This window comes from Nesoenas mayeri (genome assembly GCF_963082525.1).
Source record: "Nesoenas mayeri genome assembly, chromosome: 15".
NCBI classification, from domain to species: Eukaryota; Metazoa; Chordata; class Aves; order Columbiformes; family Columbidae; genus Nesoenas; species Nesoenas mayeri.
The window spans coordinates 10,129,369-10,155,563 of NC_137559.1; the positions used below are offsets into that span (position 1 = coordinate 10,129,369).

General features: G+C 47.9%; 1 protein-coding gene across 3 annotated transcripts in view; it reads left to right on the forward strand.

Moving 5' to 3' along the window:
- Window positions 1-17,027: 17,027 nt before the first annotated feature.
- ADCY9 (adenylate cyclase 9) overlaps window positions 17,028-26,195 on the forward strand; it is an 85,983-nt gene continuing 76,815 nt past the window's right edge. Inside the window, exons 1-2 of one of the 3 annotated variants that reach the window (XM_080353763.1) lie at window positions 17,029-18,839; window positions 18,951-20,070. In XM_080353763.1, the coding sequence (XP_080209889.1) occupies window positions 18,372-18,839; window positions 18,951-20,070 (1,588 nt within the window). In that variant the 5' untranslated portion in view covers window positions 17,029-18,371. Of the gene's footprint in view, window positions 20,071-26,195 lie in introns of all 3 variants that reach the window. The other 2 variants (XM_080353762.1, XM_080353761.1) reach the window with 2 other exon arrangements.

The following is a 26,195-nucleotide window of genomic DNA, read 5'->3' on the forward strand; positions in this document are numbered from 1 at the left end:
TGTGTGCCATTAACCAAAAAAACCTGTGCTGGTGAGTCAAACCTGCAGATCAGCAGGGATCCCAGGGTTAAGGGTTTGGCAGTTTGACCTTGTTCAAGTTGCTGTTTCTTCAGTCAGAGCTCCATGGTTTTGTGCTCTATAGAAGAAGGCACCAGCCATATCCTTTTTGCCCATCTCCTGATCTCTTCTCCTCAGGACAATCCAGGCAGGTTTCTGTGGCTTGTTTGCCAAACTTTCTCCATTTTAGCCCTTTGTTGGCTCATCTCTGCATGTCAGTGCTTAGTTCTGGAAGGAGAAGGGGTATTGCTTTGGAAGTACCCAAGCAGGGCAATGTTCCCCATGGACAGCCAACCTTGAAGCCTGTCAGTAAAAGCTAGGGGATTAGGAGTGGCCTCATCACTTGGCCCTCATGGCCAGCACAGCTGGCTGCCAAGCCAAGCACAAACCAGCCAAGAGATAGATGTTGCACTGGATGGAGACTGGAGCCTTGAAGCCCACTGGTGACCTGCTGAACATCCTTTCTCCTTCATCCTGCCAAATGACTGCAGCTAGTGCTGCTCTCCCGGGAACCTCTGGAGCAGAGGGACTTAGCTTTGACAGGAACAAGAAGACGTGGATGTGCCAGTTGAGGCAAGAAAAAGGCAAAAGGAATGAAAGAGGGAAAGAGAAAGCTGGGAATGAAGGCTCTGTTGTGATGGGAAAGGTGTGAAGGTCATCACCCCTTGTCTCTATGTGCCCAATGGGACATGGGCTAGGGCAGAAGGTCCATGGGAGCTCCACGTCCCCCGGCACTGAAGCCAGGCACTGCGAAGAAGGAGTCCCCTCGAGTCCAGGTGAGTTTGGGGCGACACCAACCCAGGAACTTCCATGCTCCTTGCCTCTGCTTCAACATAGGACTCTGCCTTTGAACTAATGAAGACGAGACCCAGATTTACATCCAAACATGGGAGGGGGCATGGCTTGTGCAGAGGGATTTTGTCTGCAGCGCAGTGAGGACCAGAGGTACGAGTGAAAGTGAGCAGAGTGTCAGGGAAAGCAGCAGCTAGAGCAGCCTGGAGAGGAGTGATGTGCTTGTGAGTCAGTGCCATGAGGTCTCAAACCTGCCTCAGAGCTGCTGCCCAACTCCGCTGCTGTTCCTTATTGTCCATGATCCTGTTGTTCAATGGCATCCTGCTCTACCTCATCCACTCCTCCTTGCCTCTCGCTCCTCCGCTGGGCTGGGCTGCGCAGTTTTCTTAAGAACAATGGAATAGAAACACTGACAGAAATGTGCTAATATTGTCGCTCTTCCTGTTGTCATGGTCTGTGTCACTGTCACGGCAAGCAAAGGCCATCAAACATTTCTATTTGCAAGTGCTGTATTGCGCCATCTCTTTCTTTGCTGCTGTGGGCTCTGGGAACCCAGGGAAAGGGCCCCCATCCCAGGAAGGAGCCATAACTCTCCCTTATGGCCTTGAACGCAAAGGCATCATCGCTCTGCTCTCAGGCTGCTCCCATCGTTCTCCCCATCCCTTCCCTGTTTTCCACTTCTTTTGCTTTACTCTCCAGCTCCTTGCCTTCTCTCCTCCCTTTCTCTTCCCTTCAGCACCTGCATGCCCTGGACCCATGTCCTGAATGGGGCTCCTCTGTTATGGCCCAAACCTTTCTTTCTCCCCCAATACTGTACATTAAGGTTCTCTTTCCAAAGCAATAGCAGCGGTTGTCTGAAGCCGAGGCTGTTTTCTGCTCCCTGTGACACACACGCTGCCTCAGGGAGATGCCGGCACCAAGATGTTTTCTCTCCCATGGATCCAAGTGGCTGTTAGTCCCAAGGGGATTGTGGTCCCCAGCCCAGCTCTCTCTGAGCTTTCTTAGGACAGCTCTGGGAATCTGGGGGTGGAAATGGGGAGCAGAGAGACCTTTTCACTTTGCCAAGAAACCCCAAGATCCCACATCTGTGGTGCTGAGGGGTGAGTGTCTCGCCCAAGAGCATTGCAAGAGGGAGGGAGCTGGGACACAGGCCTGCATTGATGCCTATGATCATGTGCATTGGGATAAAACTGTCAGCTTGAACATCGTCTTGTCTAATAAAACCTGGTATTTTTCAAACACACTCCCTGGAGACGCTTGTTTTGTTTCTCTTGCTGGTGCAGTGCAAGCACTGGGGCTGGGGTGGCCGGGGCGCTGCAGCTGCAGCTGTCCCCTTGCCCAGACCCCGGCCTTGTACCCGTCTCTTGCATGGGACCTGATGGCCACACCTGGGCCATTTGGTTGCTTTTTCCAACCTGGCTTCCCATGGCATAGGCACAAACATGCAAAGCGAACCCCAACTCCTTTGTTTTGCACTTCAGGGCAGCACAATCCTCCCTGATGGGACAGATCCTTGTTCCCACCTGCACCAGGAGATGCCCTTTAAACCCCCTTTGTGTGTGTTCCTTCTCCTCCTCTTCTCGCAGAGCGCCAGCCATACCGAGCACTCAGAGAGAAAAGCCAACCCTCCCCTCAGCCACGGGGACTGCGGTCCCCTGGGGCCCGGCACAAACCCGGCTCTGATTCATCTGCGGGGGCTCCGGCACAAAGCCCCGAGGAGAAGCGGGAGCCGTGGGGCTGGCGGTGAGCGCCGGCAGCCGCAGGGCTGAGTCACGGCCGTGGGCCCACGCGCGCCATGGCAGGTAGGAGCCCGTGACTCAGCCCCGCCGGCAGCGCCGCGCACGGCTCGCCCGCCTGGGCGGCAGGGTGGGCTGGCAGGGATGCTCTGCGTGGCGGATGCTTCTTCCCACTCCAGCGTCACGATTATGTCCTGCTTGCCCTGGCCACTGCCTCGAGGAGAGCCCTGCAGGGATGCCCTGGCTGGGACCTGCAGATGTTGGATGCCACCTCTGTCTTCTGTCTGGTGGCAAAGGCACCTGCAGCCATGGAGGACCATGGAGGAGGGCAGGGGGCTGGGAACCACGGCAGAGGGAAGGGGCTTGAGGACCACGGTACAGGGCAGGTGGTGAGGGACCATGGTATAGGGCAGGGGTTTGAGGACTATGGAGGAAGGCGGGGGGCTGAGGACCATGGGAGAGGACAGTGGGTTGGGGGCCAGAGCAAACAGTGGGGGCTCCCACCAGCTGCATAGCAAGAGGCAGATGGAGGCACCATCCCACCAGAGGCTGGGGCTCAGACAAACTGCTTGTTGTAACGCTACTGCCTGGCCAGGCTGTCTGTCTGTCTTTCCAACTATCTGTCTCGCTTGCTAATCAAAATAAGTTGTTCCAAGAAAGCTGGAAGAGGAGAAGGAATGTTTCACTCAGCCGTGGCTTCCTTTAGAAAGTCTGGAAAAACTGTGGCATCTCAATGTGTGTGAAGATCTGCCGAGAAGCACATTTTCCTTCCAAGGCTGCTTTAGAGATGTGAATCATGAGCCGGTAACGCTCCTGGCAGAAATAAAACCGATTCCTCTGAGACATAGTGTCGGCAGCAATTCTGCCATATCTCTTGGATGGAAAAGACAAACACTTACTATAGAGACATGGCTGGGGAAGAGCTGCTGGTGGTGCCAAGAGCCCTGTAGTGTCCAGACCCTGCCTGTACCTGGGTTGTTCCTGCCAGGAGAAGCCTCGAGCAGCTTCCCCAAAGGTCTCCCAAAGTCCAGTGGTGATATTGCCAACATTTAAACACAAGCCAAAGGGTTTATGGTCCCCTTTGCTGCCCTCCACAACCTCAACCCCTCAGCTGCATCTCTGCATTTCAGGGATGAAAATACCCTGTATCCCAGCAGGCTGTTTCTGATTATGCCGATCCAAGTTCTGGGTTTTTACAGGCATCACATCGTACGTTGCAGGGAGAGATGAGGAGGGGATGCCCGAGCAGATTGCTTTTTCTTGCTGTGTCCTCAAGGCCCCAGCTTCTTGCAGTTATGAGCCGAACTCCACACCCCTCCAGCCATAACCACCCCATGGCAGAGCACCTGCCTTTGGCCATAGACGGAGAATGTAGAGATTCATTGCCCCTTTTATTGGAAAAGAACCTAAAACCTTCAGAAAGTTCTGCTGGGAGCTGGAGGGGGTTTTGCAGTAGCCTCACAAAGCAGGGGTATGGAGGGCTGGCAGTTCAACAGAAAAGCTCATTTGGATGCTGAAAACAAAAGAGGTGAGAGGGAGGCGGGTGGTGGGCCAGGACCCTGGGGGTCCCTTGAAGCAGAGGAGGGAGCAGAGGGACTGCAGGGTGCTCTCATGCTGCTTGTCCCCACCATGAGGCTGTGCAGCATGGGAGGCAGTCCAGAGCTAAGTTATAGTGAATTACCACACAATTATTGTTCCAAAAGAAGTATCTCACTCATAATTAACTTTTCTCCTTCTTCCAGCACCTGAAATAAAGGCGCTGGGACAGCAAGGCGGCTGGGAGTGTGTCAGCCCAACCTGCCGGGCGGCTCACAGCCGGCAATCACACCACAGTCCAGCACTCCTGCACGTGCTATTTCATTTGACTGCTCTTTTCCTAACACATTCATTAGCGGTCATTTAATTAGAGGATGCAAAAATGAGCTGTTCCGAAGTACTAAATATATGCATGCAAAATATGTGATGAGCAATTAGTGCTACTAATAAGAGAGGGAGGCATGGTGGCAACAACAGGAAAAATACAGCAACGTCCCAGCAAACCTGAGATCCAACCTGGCTCAGCTGCCCACAGCGGCCTGGAATTACCCCAGCGCCTTTTGGGGCATGGGCAGAGAAAGTTAAACATGGGTGGGCAAGCTGATGGCGAGCGGCTGTTCCTACCCAGGGGTGTCCCAAACCACCCGGAATTCACAGCAAAGGCTGTCAGAAGGGATGGGAAGGGGCTGCTGGCACTGCTACCACTTGAACTCTGGATCTGAATTCAGCAGGATGGGGAAGCCCATTGCTGTCCACCAACTCTCTGACGCCATTTGCCTGGAGATGGGAATTAATGGGGCTGAGGATATGAACCGGGAACTCCTGGGGATGGGGAACGCTGCCGGCTGCTTCCCAGTAGCTGTGATTAATTGTTGTTAATATTAAATTCAGCACTTTTATGCAGGATGGAGAAGTGTTTAGGCAGAAGCTTAGCTCCTGTCCTACCTGTCATTAAAAAACATTGCAAATAAGCTGCAATGGAAGGAATTAAGAGTAAATGCATCCTCTGTAAGTGGCTTCAGTCTTCCATGAGCATCTGTGTCCCACCGTTTCCTCTTCGGCTGGCTGAGCTACTGAGCTACTTCTGTTTTCCTTGTTCTCATGACGAATACATTGCTTTTTCTCCTTAATCCTGCCCACAGCTCCCGACAGCGGCAGCTCAGGCAGGAAGGACCCTTTGTGATGGAAATTTCATGTCAGCTGCAGCTGCAGCCCCAGCCTGTCCAAAGCCAGGGCTGTGCGCCGGGTACTTGCCCACCCAGCCGGTCGCTGGTGCTCTTGCCGCTCCTTTGCAGCCAGCACCGGTACGGGATACAAGCCATACGTGGTCGGAGCTAAATGCTAAAACAACCCACCTGGCTGCCAGGCGAGGGGTGCTCTCGGTATCCACTCGTGCCGTGATGAGAGATGCAGAGACCTGAGGAAATGCAGGAGCGGTGCTGGCTCCCCGCTGGCACTGTGATGCCAGGCGGTCCCTCCAGCTCGGTCCCTCATCTCTGTCAGCCAGAGAAGCTCAGCAGAGCCGGGAGGTGCTGCCAGACCCCGAAATCCCTGGGGATGCCAGGAATAGGCAGCACCACCGCACACCGGGCTTGTCAGCATCCCCAGATGAAACATTTCATCCCGTATTGACAAATTTTTTTGCTGCTTTCAAGCACAAAACTGAAGAGGTTTAGAAACCATGAAGAAGCCTGTAGAAACTCCAGGTGTGCCCACAGATCCCCTCTCCCCTCCGTCGGCAGAAAACCAAACACTTGGTGCTTTCTGCTTGATGAAGAGTTGATACTGCCTCGATATAAAGGGTTTAACAACTTGTTTCCACCTTGCAGAAGATCTTGATGGGATTTTCAGCAGTTGAGACCTGCTCCTGCTGAAGTCAAGGGTGGCTGACCTCAGCCAGACGCTCCCAAAGAGCCAGCCTGGAGGCCCACGGCAGAGCTGTGCCGACATGCACAACCACAGGGCAAAGCAGAATGGGGGGTTTATTGCATCCCAGGACAAGGTTTTCCTACAACATTACCTGCCTGGTTTATTTTGGCTGCGATTCTCCCCCAGCGAAGGACAAGGCAGGATGCTGTGGGGTGGGATGTGGAGCTGGTGGTGAGAGCTCAGCCCTTGCTAGGGGACACTGAGAAGAGCCGCACCAGTGGGGGCCGAAGGGGGACCCTCCTCTGCCTCCCCCCAGGGACTGACAGGACTGTGACACAGCCAGAAGCTGCGGTTAAAATCCAGGGAATGCCAGGAGAGACAGCAGCAGCGTAGAGCCAGGTCTGGCACGCCACGGCATGTTAGATTGAGCATGGCCAGTGCTTGTGTGCCTCCCATAGCAGGTACTTAAACCCCTGACACTGCCTGGGGAAAGGCAAAAAGTCCCAATATAAGATTTAGGGTGAGGGATTTGGAGATAAAGAGGGCCAGAGAAGGAAAATAAACCCTGTGGCAAGTAAAATACCAATGCCAGGAATACTGTGTTGAATATTTTGGACCCAGTGCAATCAAGATGATGTGAAGCATCCCCAGAGCCATCCCAAGGGCTTTTCAGGGCAGTGAAGGATGCTGGCACACTCACACAGGGTCAATCCGAGGGTCAGGGTGTGTGGGGAGGGATGGGGGAGCAGCAGGTGTACCTAAATGCAGGCAGATCTGGGGCTGTGGCAGCCCCAGGGCCTGGCTGGCTGGGGACATGGCGGGTGGTGATGGTAACCGATGGTCTGGGATTAAACACCCGGCTTCACCCAGCGCTGGACGGCAAAGGGCGACGGCACCAGCCCCGCGCTGGACCAGGGCTCCGGCCGCAGGCTCCGCGGTGCCGCAGGGAAGGGAAAGGTTTTGCTGGGGCTGCAGTACCAGTGAAAGTCTTTTTCCCTTTTTTATTTTTTTCACTCATTGCTTGCAAACATCGTCATCTTGTACATAAACACAAAATGCCAAAATGTGAGTCAGCTTAATGGCAGTTCGGCTTCTGCGCAGGAACAAGCTGATAAACGGCAGAGCTGCAGTTTGCAGAGGTGATTTATTCCCCTTCCAGGGGTTTCAACAAGTCTCTTCACGTCAGGTAGAACACACTCCCATGATATAAATAAATAAATATTTTTTAATTTAATTTTTTACAAATATATATTTTTTGTTTTCAATTAGTTGCTTCCCATCCATGCGGGGAAACCTTTCACTCTCAGCTAGTGGACAAGTGTACTTTTTTTAGCCTTGATATACACTAGAGAGTGGGAAGAAATGCAGACAACATCCTCCAGCGAGCAGCAGATTCAAACCATAAGCAGGTGGGGGGTATTTTTTAATAGTTGTAAAATAAGTTTCCTAGCCCAGTTCTGTGATCCAGCACAACAAAAGATCCTATTCACATGAGGGAGCAGATCTGAGACCGCCGCAGGAATCTTAATTCCTGAATTTCTCAGCTATGTTTTTTTTCTGATGTAAAGAACCTCAATGAGCCAGTTCTGGAAATCTTGACATAATGTCATTTTTTTGGTACCCAATGCTATAGTTTAAACCCTGATCTGTAAACACCCAGGTATATACTTATATCTACATGTATAAACAATACCATGCAGGTCAGCAAAACTAACCACGTATGTAAAGTTAAGCGCATGTGAAAAGTGTCTGCAAGATTGAGGCCAGCGATTGCAAAATAGTTTAAACTATAATCCTCCATTTTCATTAGTTTCTTGAAAAACTTCTGCTGTGGGCTTGAAATTCTTCCTGTTTTGTTGAGCCAAAGGTGATTTTTCTCCTCAGGCAGTCTGAGCAAAAACCTTCCTGCTGTTTTTAAGTCGTTAGGCTTCAAAAATCACATTTCCCACTAAGGACATTCTGCCCTTTTAATTTAGAGAGTTCGGTGTTGGCGTGTATTGTGTAAATAGAGCTAATTAAAGACAGTTGTTATTTGCCATACATAAAAATACTCTAACACCACAGTCCGGTGGATTTAGCTGCTTTTGCTAAACAAAGCAGTATCTGTAGGCACCGGGAGCATCTTTTTATCCTACAAATGGGGTGTCGGTGCAGATGCTGCTCGCTCGGGGAAGAAGGCGGCTACCGGCTGGTTTGCAGCCTGGCTGAGGTTGGGAAGACGATAATCTCTGCAAGAGCCCATGCCTGCTTTTCTGGCTTTTAATGAAATGTTCGAGGTTGCAGCAAAAGTGATGAGCTCGGTGCCTCCTGGTCGAAGCAGCCCGGCTGTGAAGGTAAGACGGGGCAGGACGAAAAGTCTGGTTAAAAATCAACACACGGCCGTTCAAGCCAAACTGCCTCTGAGGGAATATGGCATGTGCCTTAGTTTGAACCAAACACAACAAGAAAAGGAAGCAAGAGATCAGATTAAGGGCAAATCCTTCATTAAGAGCTTAAATGGTGCAGATAAAAAAACAAAAACACCCCCCCCCCCCCCAACAAATAAACAAACATCCCCCCCCAACAAAAACAAAACCAAACAAAAAACCCCAAATCCCATGGCAATCATTATTTGGGTTATGATAAACTGAGATTTAATAAATATGTGTTACAATCATGAAAGGGGAATGGAATATTTTCCCTGCTTTTCCACGGAGCCAAAGCCAAGGAAGTAACTGGAATGAGGATGGTAAAAGCCACTTTTAGCACAATAAATCTGATTCTTAGCCCCCAGTGTCCTGGTTTATGGTCAGAGCCTTTTCTCTCTCTATGGGAGTGTGTCCCGTCCCTTGCAGAGGATCGGGCAGCTGGGTGTGAGATGGAGCCCTGGAGCAGCAGCCACCCCTGCACCGCTGCAGACAGCGTCACCTTGCAGAAACATCACCTCAAGACAGTGGAATATATAGATATAGATATAGATATAGATATAGATATAGATATAGATATAGATATAGATATAGATATAGATATAGATATAGATATAGATATAGATATAGATATAGATATAGATATAGATATAGATATAGATATCTCAGTCATGCTTCAGCTTTGTAGATTATTCAGGAGCAGGTTCTCCAGGCACTTGGGAGTTTAATATTAATAACGGAGATGTTTTGACTAGACACACAATCTGCTTGGTTGGTTGGTTGGTTGGCTGGACTGAAGAAACACTGAGAGGCAATTTCAGCTCCTTGTTTTGTCTTCTAAGTGTTCTAGGAAATAATTGACCAAATTAACAGGCAATATGTGGGGCAGTTTCAGGCATGCGGTGACGAGCCGGGGTCACACATTTTAGACATCCTTTGGTAAATAACTGAGCAGTCTGAATCTACCCAAACATGACCCCTGTGCAGCTCTCGCAGGTACAAATCATGCAGAGCTTCCAAAAGCTGCTGCCTGGAGGAAACCTGTGGTGGGAAATTACTGAAAAGCCTGTGATGGGCTCTGATTTTTCCCGATGGTCATGAAGAGTTCAGCACGTGCCACAAAGCATGAGGGTTATTAGATTTCTGGCTTATCAAGTATGACTGTTGATACTCCTGTTACCCAGTTCAAGGAGATTCCTGGTTTATAAAAGGACTCAGGTCCCATTCCTAACTCCTGATTGCATCTAGTCAATAATTTCTGGATTTAATTGAATTTCTCCCTTGATGACCTCTGATTGTGTCCTATGTGCCACTTTGTTTTGCCCTAAACTCCCTTTTTTAACAAATATTTGCTGTGTTTTCGGTGCCCCAGGACCGACATTTCTCCTTGCTGTAAAAGCATGCACTTTCTCTTATCTTCCTCAAAAAGTATTTAATGTATTTGTCTAGTTCACAAACAGCAGAACTCAGACTTGAGTGACTTCACATTTTATTTCCACAATATATCACAGTTGTCAGGGCAGCAACGCAGGTACAAATGACTAGGAGATGTGATAACCATCTCTGCCAAAGCGTTATGTATTCGTGTTTTCAGCCACATTTTCTTCCCATCTTGTTCCCTGGAAACAGAACTGGGTGCGTGGCAGAAAAATGCATTCACGCTCAGCTTGAAACACGATTGTTTGCTGCTCCTTTAGCACTCACAGTCCATCCATAGCCCAGCAAAAGTCCTGAACACTCAGCAGGCATCCAGCACTCCTCAGATATTCTTTGGGAGTGTCAAAATGCTACAGGTAACATCATCGTTTGGTAATTTTTAAGTACTTGGTTCTGAAGCCCCAACAACAACATTTTACTGTAGCCTTTTCTTTGTGCAGTATAAGTAAAACCTTTAAGTCATAAAGTGCAGCCACAACCAGTTTAGAATGAAATCAGCTTTTAACAAATACAAATGCTGAATATATCAGCTGGTGCAGAATCAGTGGGCTGCGTTGGGCCACCCCTAAGTCAGTCACCACACTAACACAGCAGCAGTCGAATCGCACTGTATAATTTCTTCTCATTTCAAAGGCTCAATAAATTGAAATAATGACTAGTTCCTGTGTTCGTAGAGAAGAGAAGCTCTTCCTGTGCTTATAGAATACAAACGTGTACAAACCATCTTAAATACAGACTAAAAATTGATCTAATACTTGCTCAATGCCTTCCACTGCACACTTGTCATATCATGGCTAAACTGTTCAGATATGTCTGCTCCGGTTGGAGTAGTGAGGATCATCTATATTCCTAGACAGCATTGGAGTTGCAGCCATGTAGTGACAATCTCAGGCAGAGCTGAGAAGAATGCTCTCTTCTGCCCTTTCAAGGGAAAAAGAAAATCACCAAAAATCCAATATTACTGAGTTGGGTTATTTTTTTAAATGATTCTGGCACGCACAGTGCAGAATAACAGATTTGTAGTTAAAATACACCATGACAGCCTGAGCCAGGGGACTAGAACGGGAATGTGTTCGGGGACACGGCTGGGACGCTGTGTCGCTGTCAGAGAACACTCGGCTGGGCAGGGATGGTTCTCAGACCCGTCCCAGCTCACGGCGCTCGGGGTCACCTTCCTGCCGCAGCTCAGCTGGGACACGGGATCAGGTCACCCAAACACCACGGCGACTCCGGTCTCCCCAGAAATCTGAGTTTAAAAAGGGTTCGGTGCCTGCGCAGTGAACGTTTCACTAAGTTTTACATTGTGTAATTCCTCGCAGCACGCGCAATCCCACAGCCAGGATTTTCAGTGGATTTGCAGCAGGTCTTTCAAACGTGCAGCATGTGCACAAGATGGTTGCATAAGCCTGTCATTGTGCCCGGGAAATTCTCAGCCCCACCTCTTTTTGGTTGAATTATGCAAACCCCTAAGTATAAAATGTGTGCAATTTGCAACTGCACTGCTGCAAAAGTCAGAAAATTGTGTGTTGCAACATTCACATCCACTGCACAAATGACAGTTTTTTTCAAATCTCTATAATTTCTTCCATAATACTGCAGGAAAATCCCATACCAAGTCTTACCCCCGGAGGAAACTTGCCTGCGAGGTTATACGAATAGTTTAGACTGGTTTAGCTCTGAATAGCTAGACTAGTTTAGAAGAATTTAGTTCTGAGGGTCCTTTGGCTGCTCCTGTATAAAAGAACTCCTCTGTCCATCAAGATCTTCCTGCAGAAACTGTGCTATGGAGACAGGTTGTCTAAATAAGTGAGCTGTGAGAATCGAAAGCCTTTATTTTCTCTTTCTCTATAGTGTTGGCTACAAAAACCTTATTTTGCAAGATCACATAAATTGTGATGTTATACAAGTAGAGGAGCCTATACAAGATCATGACAAGAGGGGAGTCGGTTGCATTGCCGTGCAGGATTGCAGCACATGGGCATCCAGCCCTTCCTTCGGAGGAGACAGAGGAAATGTTTCCAGAGAAAGTAAAATACATCTGGACTTTCCCTAAGACAAAGGGTCTTTCTTCCCTCAGCACAGTAATGTTTGGATATCTCATCTGCTCAGCATTTGAAAGGGGTTCCTGGTCTTTGTTGGCTCTTTAGAATGGAGATTGGGGCCAATATGTCACACAAGGAAGGGAAAACCAGGAGAACCGACAGAAGGTGGCACACAAGTGTCTGCCTGACAGCCCCCTGAAAATTTATCTTTAATGGGTGTCCTTTTGTAGGACGCTAAAAATTACTGATGCTACTGCTGCAAGATAAAAAGCTGAGCTACTTGAGAAGAGGTGAACAGCTGAATTAACATTATGATTATGTTTCTGCTTCTTGGCCTGACTTGGAGCCACAGAAACTCCTCCCTAATTGATATCACATAGCACTATTCTTACATGCCTTTTCACTGCCTTCCACCTACTCATGGAAGTCCTGCTGATGACTTTACAGTGTCACTGCAACTGTTGGTCATTTTCACTGTTTTTTGCTATTTTATACTGTTATAGAGTGGAGTTACAGCACAGCAGCGAGAGTGACGCAACTCTCCCTTGGGAATCCTGGATGAGCACGGCTGTAGCTGATCTCCAATCAGTGTTTTATAGCTTCCACCCTTTATTCTTGCCATCATTCCTTAATGGCTTAAGACTTTGCTTTAGCGTGGCTGTAGCCTGACCGCTGTCTCTCAGTTTGGATGTCCTGAGAAGCTGCAGGCGGATGGAGAGCGAGCGTGGTGCTGAGCTAGTCTGGGTGATACTAGCGACTGCCCCTTGCACAGTCCTTCTGCTGCTCACTCCTCAGTGCTTCCACATCCAGACGGTCCCATTCACAGCAATCTCAACACTCCTATTTCAAGTAAGAAAAATTACTGTTTTATTTATTTATTTATTATTTTTAAAGCACTAGAGTATCACGCAAGTTCCTCCACTGAGCGCTCACGGTTATAAAAGCATGTTAGATGTGGCTGTATTTGCAGACAACAGTGGTACTTCCTCTCTTCGGAAACGGAGCAAGTTTCTATTTCAGGCTTTGCTGACTCAAGGGTGAGGTACCCAAGCTGATTCAGCAGCTTGGCAAGCCAGGAGAACTTCTGGTTATGAATGGAATGAGCAATAAATTTTAAGTTTGTACTCGTCTTGCAGAAATGTATCTCTGAGTGAAGCCACCTCCTGGTGGCAGACATTTTGCCGAAGAAGCGGTGTGGTCTGCATTGCTTTCTGTGTAGAAGGCCACTTGGGAGAGATGACTCTAAAGCCTGCAGGTAAACTCCTGGTCCTATGAGAGACAGCAATTGCCATTCAGCTGGGGCAGGTTTCATCCTCCCTTTTGAGGTTCAAGTCCCAAATAAGATCTTCTACTGCTTCCTCACTTATTTTATCAGTACATCTTATCTGGGACATGAAATCACATCAGTAACACAAATGATTTCAGAAGGAGGAAAATACAGAACAGGATTAAAACGAACCTCGCTACTCTGAGGAAGTGAGAAGAACGCACCACTTACTCACCTTGTGTGGCTTTGTATGGAAAAGATGTCAAAGGTAATTCTTGTGCTCTTCTTTGATGGAAGAGTGAAATAAGCACCATGATACTATTCTGAATTTCAAAAGCACGGAAGAGTAACAATCTTCCAAAATATATTGTAATGTTTGCCTGTTAGTCTGTGAAGAGAAGTCAGAAAAGTTGTAGGTTTTTAATCTATAACAAGAGTTCTTTCACCTAGAGGTTACCAGGATTCAAAACAAAGCTTCTAATGAATGCCACACACAACAGCAAGGACGCAGGTGCAGAAGTTTGTCAGAAAGTGAGATTCTGCTGTTACAGTAAGAAGGTAGGGAATGGGTCATCTGTGCCATCTCCCTCGCACCTTTCTGTCTCCGGATGGACTAAATAGGTTTTAATGTATTTTCCTCCACTATTTATGCTGTCTGCAGAGCCAGACAGGACGAATACTCTCCACCCATGGCATCCACGATGCCTTTTCTTTCAGGCTGTAAGTTTTCCCTTGACAGTGTACAATAAAAGCCACAAACTTCTAAACAGCATTTCTCGTTCCCGACTACACCTGCTGGCACTCACATACGCTGTTGATCTCGCCAGCAGCTCCCGTGTCATATTCTTCTGCCTCGTGAAGGCGGTTTGTCAAGTCTAAAAAAGCATCATGTGGGTTGCCACATTGCAGAACCTCCCTAAATAGTTTGGTACAGCTCCATCAGATAAACGGTGAAGTACAATATTATGAATGTCAAACAAAACCCAATCATTAGAGCTGACAAAACTCTGCCTCTGAGAAGGGAAGTAAATTCAATTCTATAGACTAAATATGCATATTTAGTGGCAAAAAAAGTTAAAAGTAGGATATGCATTTGCCCAACTATTGCACTGTAAAGTATTGCACTTGGTCTCTGAGAAAGGAAACCAGTCACAGAATGTTTTGGAAGCGCAGTCAGAGTTCTCTACAGGAAAACAGTACAACCCAGAGCTACCAGGCACTAAAATGAGCCCAGGACTCAAATTCGATACTGCGGGGTAGCTCCCAGCCCTGCCAAGATGTGCTGAGCGTGGTTGCTGAGCAAATGACCCAGAGGAAGTGCCTTCCTGAAAGGATGCTACAAAGACTACCCAAGCAGATGCCACCTTAGAGGGACATGCTGACTGTATCATAATCCACCTCCTGGATCGAAACAAATCAGAAGGCAAGGAGGGAAATAACAGATACAACTTCAAACCACTTCTTGCCCTCTAAGATAAGTTTTACTCACACTTGAAATAAATACAAGCACCACTGGTGTCTCTGGATTACTGCTTACACGGAGTTAAACTGCTTCTTGAATTGAATGGAAAAACCCTCACTTTGTGATAAAAGCAAAGCGAAAATGACCTAATACCCAAATTTAAAATTTCAGTCTTTCAGGAGGCAGCACCAGGTTTTTCCCAGCCAGTGTGGAGCTAACAAAAGCAAATAGAAGGTAACTGTTCTCCTCCCTGCATACACAGTGTATATGTTTCCACAGAGCATGACACCGAGAGAGGATGCTGGGGCACGGCTGGGCTGGGGGGTGTCGGGGAACTGTTCCACCCAAGAGTCAGAAGCAGGAGCTGGATTGGAGTTTATGAGTAACAAATCTGGTGGCAGCTTCCTCAGGGAAGCAAGGATTCTGAACGATCTCCAGGTTGTGATCTGGAGGTTACCAAAGGAGGGGTTTGACAAGTCAAAAATTGTATGTCTTCTTCCATTTCACTGTCCTCTGAACAAGTAAAACAAAGCCGGGAAAGAGGAGACTACTTCATCAGTGGAGATCAAAAGCGGTCTCTGCCTAGTAACCAGACAAAATTTGGGATCATGTGGGTCACTCAGTTAAAACTTGTGATGTAGCTACTACCTTTGATGTGATTCTGTTTATTCTAAGAACATACAAAGTCCTGCTTTATTGAGCACAGGGGAAGCAAGACACACACTTCTCTTGCGTCTCAGCCTGAGCTCTGCTTCTGCTTGTCCTCCGTCCCCTGCACACACGCACCGTTGTGCCCGAAGTGTTGGTCTCAGAATTCTGTGTGCACGCAGGGAAAATCCGCGTGAATGGCCCCTCACGTCTGATGGTGTGAGCACACCTGTGCACATGAACTCTCTCCGTGCAGCACAAACGCACCTGAACTACCTCCTACCTGTGCATTCACACACAAGCCGCTGCCCAGCAATTTTATGTCGAATGAAGGCACGACCTTGCATCTTCATTTGAGATGAAAATCAAATTAAAGCCTACCCAGACAAGTTTCAGTAGTAAATACCAATTTGAAGGGCCTCAGCTTTTACTGTACTCTAATGTTTTACTTGTAGTCTAGTGTTTTACCTATTTACTGCCCATGCACTCTTAGTCACCCTAGGCCAAAGGAACTGAATGAAATCGTTACTTTATTGATAGCAAGGAGAAAAATCACATCTTCAACTGAAAGAAAATTTACCCTGGTGTTCTTTTCAATGACATCCTGATTTACTTAGAAATAATATGGGCTTAAATTATTTCCTGTTTCCCCCCCATATTGCAGCTCATCGCAGTTTCTCCCCTTTTCAGAGGGAAAGGCTGAGCTGAGCCAGACTGGCAGTTGAGTAAGGACATCATAAACAATAATAAAAACTCTATACTATCATAAAGCAAGGCTAACAAAAATTATGCTTGAAATCCAGTACCTCTTACATCTCAAAGTCCAAATCACCTTATCTCTAAGTCTTACAGGTTTACATAACAAAGTTAAAAAACACAGGTAGTTTTACCCCAAATATTTTGCCATTGAGGCAAAATATTTTTTCCTTTTTCCACCAAATTTCTACAATGTCTCTGAATACCTGGAAGTTGTCACACTTGTTTAATCCTCCAGATTAAATAAATCCATCATCCTTTATGAAGTAAAAATGTAATTTAAAGTACATTTAGGTGAATCAATAAAAGGTTGCAAAGAAGTCTTAGTAAATTTATCAATTAATAGGCGAGTCCAGGAGGCCATCCTTCTTTTCTGCTCTGTCAGCTCAGGGGTTTCTTTATTCCCAACAGTGTTTATGCAGGAGCGGCATGGTAAGCAGCTCTCGCTATAAAATATTGATCAGCCCGAGCCATTAGTTGGAATTCGAGAGATGTCTGTGTCCTAGCAAAACGAAAACAATTATTACTATTGACTGGAATTTTTTATTAGAGATTGTTTTGCTGTTTGAGCACGTCAGGAAACACAAATTTATTCAAAACAATAATAAAAACACATTTTACAGCCTGGTTACCGCATAGTATCTTAAAAAAGGAAATGAAAAGAAAAAACAAGCCGGTTTCAGTTCCAGTAACTGGTCACATATTTTCTATTACCATTTGGAAAAAAAAGAGAGAGGATACATTCGACCGACCCGCGGTGTTTTCGGAGGAGAAGGGGCTCAGTGCTGGGGCGGGGGGGGGATGCTTTGGGGGCTCCCGGACGGGAAAGGATAGTCTGGAGAAACAGCAACGGGGGTTCAGGGAGCGGGAGGCACTGCAGGGAGACACCGGGACAGGCACCGGAGCGCGGTGAGCAGAGAGGAGCGAGCGTTTGGGAACATCACCTGCGAGCGACGGGGCGGGATGGGGAGCGGGGGCGAAGCTGAAGCGAGCGCAGGGAGAAACCCCGCAAAGGAGGGAGAGATCGGGGCCGCCTGGGAGGAAGAGATAATGACACCGGGGGAGCGGCGCGGGCGAGATAGCGCCGGGTATAAACAAGCCAAGAAAGGGGAGAAAAATCAGCCAGCAAGTTGGCAGCGCGCTGCGGAAAGGTTAAACTGTCCGCTGGAGTGCGCGGTGTTTGCGCATGGCAACTGGCAGCCGGGCCAGGGGCGGCCCGGGGGCAGCGAGAGGCCGGGTCCGGGGACGCTCTGCGGGACCCGCCCGGCTCCGGCCCCGCTGCCCCCGCGCCGGCCCGGCCCTGTCAGCCCTCCCCGCCCGCTGCCGCCGCGGGGCTGGCGCTGCCTCACGGAGGGATAAATCGCCCCCCGCGCCCGTCTCTGGGGGAAAGGGGCACGCCCGGGGGGCCGGTGTCCGTGCGGCAGCACCGCCTGCCGCCCCGCGCCCGTCAGCCCGGGGAGCGGGAGGGGGTGCGCGCTCCCGCCGCGGCGCCGCGCCCCGTTGGCCGGCGGGGGCGCGTGCCCGCAGCCCCCCCAGCCACCGCCCCCGTGAGGAAGATGGTGGTGGCGGCGGCCGCCCGCGCTTGAGCGCGCCCCCGCCGCTCCCCTCCCCTCAGACGGCGGCGCGCAGGCGGGCGGGCCGGCCCCCGCCAGGGCACGGAGCTCCCCGCGGCGGCGCGGCACCACCCCGCCGGGAGGGGTGACGGCACCGGGACCGGCCCCGCGGCAGGCGGCGGCGGGGAGGAGGAGGAGGGAGCAGCCGCGCTCCGCGCCGGGGGCGCCGCAGGGGCACTTGGCTCTCTCGCCCGGGCGCCGCCTGCGGCGCCAGGAAAGCGCGAGGCGGCGGAGGGCCCAGGGCCCCGTTGGCGGGCGGGGGCGCCGCGCAGGCCGTTAGGGGGCGGCCGCCGGTGCCGTCCCGGTTGGGCCGGCGAGAGGGGCGGCGCGGGCCGGCCCGTTGGCGGCGGCCGTGAGGGGAGGAAGCCGCGGGCCAGCCGCAGCCGACATGGAGGAGCGGTCCCCTCCCGGCGGGGGCCCGGCGTACCGCCGGCGGGACTGAGCGAGCGGCCGCCCGCCCCGCGCCTCGGCAGGGCTGCGGGAGCGGGGCCAGCAGCGGGCGGCAGCCCCGGCCCTGCCCGGCCGGCGGAGGCGTGCGAGGCGGGGGGAATATGTGGGGCTGCCCGCGCCCCAGCGCCCCGTGTGCCGAGCCCGGCGAGCGGCGGAGCGCCGCGGCGCTGCCCGGCCGCCCCTCCGCGCAGGCGGCGGTGGCGGCGGGAGGAGACTAGAGGCGATTCTCCGAGGAGCCCGGTGGCTTTCGCAGCCTGAGAGACCCAACTCCTGAGCGGGCTCTTCGGGAGGAATTGACAACATGGCTTCCCCACCGCACCAGCAGCTGCTGCATCACCACAGCACCGAGGTGAGCTGCGACTCCAGCGGGGACAGCAACAGCGTGACCGTGAAAATCAACCCCAAGCAGCACCAGGGCTGCTCCTCTGCCAAGCACTGCAAGTACAGCATCTCCTCCAGCTGCAGCTCGGGGGAGTCGGGGGGCACCCGCCGAGCCGGCGGAGCTGGCGGCAGCGGCCCCGGCCTCCGCCGGCAGAAGAAGCTGCCGCAGCTCTTCGAGAGGGCCTCGTCCAAGTGGTGGAATCCCAAGTTCGACTCCAACAACCTGGAGGAGGCTTGCATGGAGAGATGCTTCCCGCAGACGCAGCGCAGGTTTCGCTATGCGCTGTTCTACATCGGCGTGGCCTGCCTTCTCTGGGGCATCTACTTTGGCATACACATGAGAGAGAAACGGATTGTTTTCATGGTACCGGCTCTGTGCTTTCTCTTGGTATGTGTAGCCTTTTTTGTGTTCACTTTCACTAAGACTTACGCTCGCCATTATGTGTGGACTTCACTGATACTCACCCTCCTGGTTTTTGCTTTGACTCTTGCTCCGCAGTTCCAGGCTCTGAAACCTGTCTCAGGAAGTGGTGACATGTCCAATCAGACTTCCCCGACAGATCCCACAGACACTTGTCTTTCTCAAGTAGGCAGTTTTTCTATGTGTATTGAAGTGCTCTTGTTGCTTTACACAGTGATGCACTTACCCTTGTATTTAAGCTTGTTTCTGGGACTGTCATACTCGGTCCTCTTTGAGACCTTCGGTTATCACTTCCGTGACGAGAACTGTTTTACACTTGTCGGAGCTGGTGCAGTTTACTGGGAGCTGTTGAGTAAAGCCTTTCTGCACATCTGCATCCACGCCATCGGTATTCATTTATTTATCATGTCCGAAGTCAGATCGAGAAGCACATTCCTGAAAGTGGGGCAATCCATCATGCATGGAAAAGACTTGGAAGTGGAAAAAGCCCTGAAAGAGAGGATGATTCATTCTGTTATGCCAAGAATAATAGCTGATGACTTAATGAAGCAGGGGGATGATGAAAGTGAAAACTCCATCAAACGTCATTCCACCTCAAGCCCCAAAAACAGGAAGAAGAAGCCCTCCATACAGAAAACCCCCATAATATTCCGTCCTTTTAAAATGCAGCAGATAGAGCAAGTGAGCATTTTGTTTGCAGATATTGTTGGCTTCACAAAAATGAGTGCCAATAAGTCTGCCCACGCTCTGGTGGGACTCCTGAATGACCTGTTTGGACGTTTCGACCGTCTGTGCGAGGACACTAAATGCGAGAAGATAAGCACTTTGGGAGACTGTTACTACTGCGTAGCTGGCTGCCCAGAGCCCCGGGCAGATCACGCTTACTGCTGCATCGAGATGGGCTTAGGTATGATTAAAGCCATCGAGCAGTTTTGCCAAGAGAAAAAAGAAATGGTGAACATGAGAGTCGGTGTTCACACCGGAACAGTCCTGTGTGGCATTTTGGGAATGAGGAGATTCAAGTTTGATGTGTGGTCCAATGATGTCAATTTGGCCAATCTGATGGAGCAGCTCGGCGTGGCTGGAAAAGTCCATATTTCGGAAGCTACTGCAAAATATTTGGATGATCGTTACGAAATGGAGGATGGAAAGGTGATTGAGCGAGTTGGTCAGAGTGTGGTAGCCGACCAGTTGAAAGGTATGTGCTTTTATTTTGTGCTCACTCTTTTTTTTTTTTTTTTCCCTTTTGAGGGAATATGTTTTCCCTAGTGCGTGTTTTCTGCTTGCTGACTTGCAAGTTGAACACATTTTACATTGAAGTCTGCATGCTGGTGATCACAAACCATGGGAATTATGGAATAAATGATGCCATGGAGATAAGCATGAAAGATCTTCTGGGGTACTCAAAATGTACTTCAAAACTCCTTAGTGCTCCTTGTGAGAGTATCACATTGTAGGGAGGAGGAGGTTAATGTGTTTGCTGTCTCCAAGAGGTTTTTGTTTTACTGTTGTGTGTCATCCTTTAATTCAGTAAGTAAACTTGTTAATTGACTTCATCTGCCATACATAGAGCATATGTGTTTTGCAAAATTATGTATATCTGTGAAAAGTTTTTTTTGGCATTGGTAGAGTTGGGACTGTGAAGACATTTAGGAAAAATGACAGCTGGATTCACAGAAAGAAATGAGCGCTGTAGATTTGGCAGTTAGATACAGCAAGTTGCTACAGTTTGAAGTTAGGCTGGAAAAAGTTACTCAGGTGGTTGAGTGAGCTGGCAGAGGCTCATTTCTGCAGCTCTAAGGATTTGGGGATGAAACTGTAAATTTGCCATTCGGAAAAGAAAATGAGGGATCTTTCAGTTCCCCTTATGGCTTGGCTGAGGATTCGATTTTCATTCTTCTACATGGTATTCATTTTGAAATGAAACCCTTGACTGCTTTCTAGCAGCACTCAGGGGCGCGTGCAGGAGGATTGTACGTGCTGAGGGTTTAATTGTCTCTTTAGCAAAAGCTGTGTCTCCAGTTCTGTGCCTTTGGCAGAGATATTGGGTTGTCTGCAGCGCTTGTAGCCCAAGGTGGGGAGCAGACAAATCAAAATGGGAGTGGAGTATGTTGCAAACCCTTTTATGCTATGTCAGCCTATTCATTCTTTTTATGAGTGTATTCATTTCTATAAAGAAAATGTTGAAGACGGAGTGGAAAGAGCTGAAGGAGTCACAGGACAGTGCTGTGATGGAGGAAGGAGATGTTTGTTGTGACAAATACAAAAGGAGGCCAGGATGGCTGTGGAAGTGTCAGTGAGTAAGGACGGGGAGAGATTATTGCAAAACAGCGGTGGAAGTGGTAATGGCAGGCCACTCGCCTGTGGCAGGTGCTTATTTTGATGTGACACAAATACTTATTTTTGGTGAGCTGGCTGTCCACATGCATATGGCAACAGGGCTGAAATGAGAGGCTTACGGGGAGAAAAAAATATCGACAGTGACATTGGTGGCTGGAAGCCTTAGAACTAAAGCAGATGTGTGTCCCTGGGCTTCAGCTTTCTGTTTAGTTTCTAAAAATACAGATTCAGTTAATTTCCTTGAAAACTGTTGACACTGGTGTATTTTGGTGGAAGCGTGCTTTCAAGAAAAAAGCATCAGACATAATTTCTCTGTTACTCTAAGCCGAATCTTGGTGTTCTAGTGAAAATACAGTGAATAGGTTGTAGAGAAACAACCACATGATATTTAAGTTCCTAATTACCCTCTTCCATCTACTTTTACAGCCAGATGCAGTGTGAGTTGTGGCAACAAATGAAATTAAGTATTTTTGCTAAATTTATAACTGTACTTGATATCACTAATCACAAAGCGATGTGAACCTATTTGTGGAGACTGAGGGTGCTGCTCTGAAATATTTTTATTCATTTGTTTATATTTTCTTGGAGGTTGCAAGAGCACTGTGTAGAGCAATTATACTCTGTGCCAGCAGTGTATTTATTGCTCATGGCCTTTCTCAGACTTCTGTCCTTGGTTACATTTATTGCGAGCAGGCATACATAGGCTGCTGTGTCTCATCAGTACAGTGGTTTGGATTTTGCAGATTTCCATGACTTCCACAGGTCCATCTTTAGCCAGGGCACTGCGGATGAACAAACTGAAATGCAATCTAGATAAGATGAAGTATGCTTTGTAGACTGACATTTTAGCCGTCTTTTGTTACCTTGAAATCTAACTGTGAAAGCAATCGTGGAGCATGTGGTAAGAATTGCTTTAACGAGGAATATGGGTTGGGTTTTTTCCCTTTTCCCTTCTGTATTTTGTTTTGGAACTGTAATTAGCTGCCATTTCTTATCAATGTCTTATACAGTTACAGACATTGGAGTCTGTGTGTACTTCTAAACCACGCAGATGCCATGACCGCCTGGATCTGCAGGCGGTCCCTTTCCCTCCAGTGCCCAGCCCCTCAGGACACATGGTGTGTGCTATGGAGTTGCCCATTTTTTCCTGTTTCCTCAGTACTTTGTTCTGCAGTCAGATTACTTGGCTGGTAGGTAAATAACGTCGGAAAAAAAAAAAGCAATGATAAAAGCAATCTAACAGCAGTGCCAGAGGCAGGCGGCTGGAACCTGCTGCAGGGGAGGGGTTTGTTAAGGAGCAGCTCTGAGATTTAATAGAGGAAACTGAGATTTCACCTCTTAATTAATTGTCCTCTGCCAAACACCTGCTCAGTTTTGTGAATGGAGGTGCTGTTTTAGGAAGCTTTGTTTTATTATTTTCCCTGAGAATTCATTGATAGTAGTGATAGAGAGGAGGAAGTTTGTGGTTGTTTAATTATGTCATATATCATACTCTTTTCAAGTATGAAAGTGCTGTGGAGATAATAGACAGAAGCTTTGTTTCCCTACTAGTACTTCACTTCTCATCTTCTTTTCAATCTTTGGTATCTTAATGATATCCTTTTTTTTTTTATGTTGTATGTCTAGTTTATTATCTCTTAATGGTCTGAGCCGCTGCAGCAGCCTCAGCCATCTTTCTAAGACTAAGTCAACATGATCAGGTAAACTCTTCATAGAGCAAAATGGGAGGTGCCAAGAACTCAGTGCCCGCGTTATGCACATTTCAGGACTTCTACCTAAGGCTAGTTCTGGACTGGGTCATTGAACAAAAATACCTCTGTGGTTGGAGCACATCGGGCGTGCTCCTGGAGCGAGCCTCTCGGTTCGGTTCACCCGAAGGAATCCAGGTGCAACTCTACAGTGTGCACCAAAGTGGGATATGTAGGAGTGAATTGGGTCAGCTGTTTCAAAACGGCGTTGCCTGTTCCATTTGAAATACTAATGTATGTGCACCCCTTGTTATGCTAGTGCTGTTCCTTGTTTTTGGAATAGATGACGCAAAACTAAATTTTTCTCTCCTATGCTGTTTTGTGGTTCATTTAATTTTTTTAGGATGGAAATATCTATTCTTCTACCTTTGTTTCCTTGACTCCTTATTGCAAGAAGTGGGGTGCTGCTATGTTCCCTTATGTTTCTGACTTCTGAATTAAATAGATGGTGTTTAAAACAAACCAGCAGAGGGTGAGCCACTGATGGCCTTGCAATGTTTTTCCCTGTTTCTGCCTATTTGTTTTTAGATTGCTTAGGCCATCTATTTTCACAGCACCAGATCCCCTTGGGTGTGAGGGAAGTGCAGGAGAGTAATGCTGTGCTGATATTTTGAGGTCCATATATAAACCCTAGACAACAGTTCAATTGTATCTGCCATAAAAAAAATGCCATAGGACTTCAGACAATTTACTTTTTCTGTTTTCATGCCAGACTTCCCAACAAATACATTTGTTGTAGACTATGAGATACTGAGTCACATAATACACATTAATGTGTCCCTTCTGGACTTGGTGGAGTCAGAGATCTCTTCTCAGGATATAAAAAGTTCTGCTTATGGAAATATTTTTGGTTTGCCCTGTTCTTCTTGGTTGTTTGCATTTCTCTTTCTTGTTACTTAGGAGGTCACAGTATTGCTATTTGCCAGCCAGCCAGCACAACTCTTCCAGAAATACCAGGGTCACCAGCATTTATTTTATTTTTCTATTTTTTTGAGTGCTCAAAATACATAAGCATGTGGGGGCAAGAATGCTTTCTCTCTGTTTATAGAGCATAGTACAGCAGAACCATGATTTTATTTCGGGCATCTGTATGTATGCTGATACTCTTATTAGAGTCACTGTTATTAAAGCATTCCCAAACTTTCTGCAGCAAGACACCTCCTTGTTCAGTTTGCCTCAAGGAATGGCTTTATTGCTGAACTTTAGTTAGAAGCCCTTGAAGATACAGACATGTTTTTCTCTCCGACTTTTGCCATTTGCTACATCATGGAGAAAATGTGAGTGGATCTGGTGCAGTCTGTCACCTGGCCAGCCCAGCCGTGTCGGCGATGGCTCCAGGGGAGGGTCAGCTCTCTCAGCGCTGGTTGCCTGAAAATCCACCAGTTCACCTGTGGCAGCTGGTGGCCATTCCTGACAAAGCATTTCGAAGATCTGTAGCTTCCTGTATAGTCTTCCCCTGTTCTCCATGGTTCTTTTAATATCCGCTTTACTTTTGAACATTTTGTAATGAAGCAAATCTGTTATAAAAATCACAATTTTACTTCGTATTGAAACCTTTTAATGTAATTTAAGGTTATTATTTCTCCATAAATAGCCATGCGCTTTACACAGTGGCAACCTGTGACCCATGGGATGCTTTTCCCTTGGCAGACCGTGGGATGCAGCTCTGCCTGGTGACTTGATACTCTGCTGCTTCCTTGGGTTTGGGTTCCAAGGAACACAGTGTGGGTGTTCCTGAAAGACAGAAGCCCAAGATAAGGTTATGAAGAAATAAGTTGCTGAATTTTTCTTCCCTTTGTGGGTGGTCAGAGGAAGACCATGATTATACCCTTACTGCCTGTCCCATCTTTCTGTCTTTTACCAGCCCTGTGTGCAGAGGACCTGGAGCTGTCCTGTGCTTCTGGAAGTTCCCAGGTAGATGAAAGATAAGATGAAAGTTTTCCTTAGCTTTTTGAGCCCGGCTTGCTGGGTGTAGCGCAAGTGGAGAAGATTTGTGCTTGTGCCAGCAGGACAGCTCTGCAGAGAGCTCTGTGCAGATTCAGCTTTGCTCTGTGGCTTGGCTAAGAGCAGCTTTGCTCTCTGACTAGTGAGTGTTTTTGGGATGAGAGCAGGAGGTCAGGGTGCTGATCTTGTCTGTTGCCAGCTGCTGTGCAGGTCTTCCCGTTCAACCTGTGGTTTCATCGTGTTCCATAAATGTACATCTTTAGATACTGGCTTTTTATATTTATTGAACTTGTTTGTAACAGACATTGTAATTCTGAATTTCAGGTATTCTAGAATTAATCTGATGGTCAGGCAACAGCTGATCGAACAAATTTTATTGTTTTCTAAGTGGTAGTGACATAAGCATATGTACACATTTCCCTTTTCCCACAAAACAAAATTCAGAGTCCTGAGAAAGAACCTTTTAATGAATCACCCGTTTATCCATTTTACCTAACCTGACCTATGAACTGGTGTTATTGAGGTAGTGATTCATGATCTTATTTTCAAGTGTGAGACTGAAAATAAATACTGTACACAGGTTGACTTCACTCCTGTTTTTAAAAAATGAAAAGTATTCAGTGACAGATAAAGACTTATAATTAGAGTTAAGTTGCGTGAAGGTACATTGCTAGGAAGAAGTAAATTCTACATTGATTTAACGTTTTGATGTGATCTGTAGTTTTACTATGTTATAGCAAAAAGAAAAGGAGGTGAATATAGTGGCTCAACTTATTTTTTGTCACGTCTTCACGCGGTGAAGATGTGTTTCATAGTTCTGAACAAAAGAAATAACTTTGTATGAAAAACCAGTGATTACTGAGCTTTCCAAATATTTTACATGATGCAATGACATGACTTTTTCTGAAAGGAAACCGATGGATTTGTGCATTAGCACTGACCAGCTTTACTGCCAGGTCGGTTTTATGACATCTGCAGGAAGGTCACAATTCCTCCAGATTTTGGGGAAGATTTGTCGCATTGCTCTTGCTTCTATTTGTGTAAGGTTAAGCAGAAAAATATCTCAATTAAAAACAGTCACACTTAAGCTGTTTTTTTTTATTTAAGGGAAACTTGGATGTTGGGTTTTGAGGCTTTGAGTTTTGATAACATGCTTCAGGGCTAATTTGATTGCACACAGTGAAAAATAATTTATAAGCATAGTTACTGTCTTTGTAAGATTCTCCACTTTGTATGGGATGGAGGGTGATTCTAACCACATACTTTATTCAACAGGGTGAGCTCCAGTTTC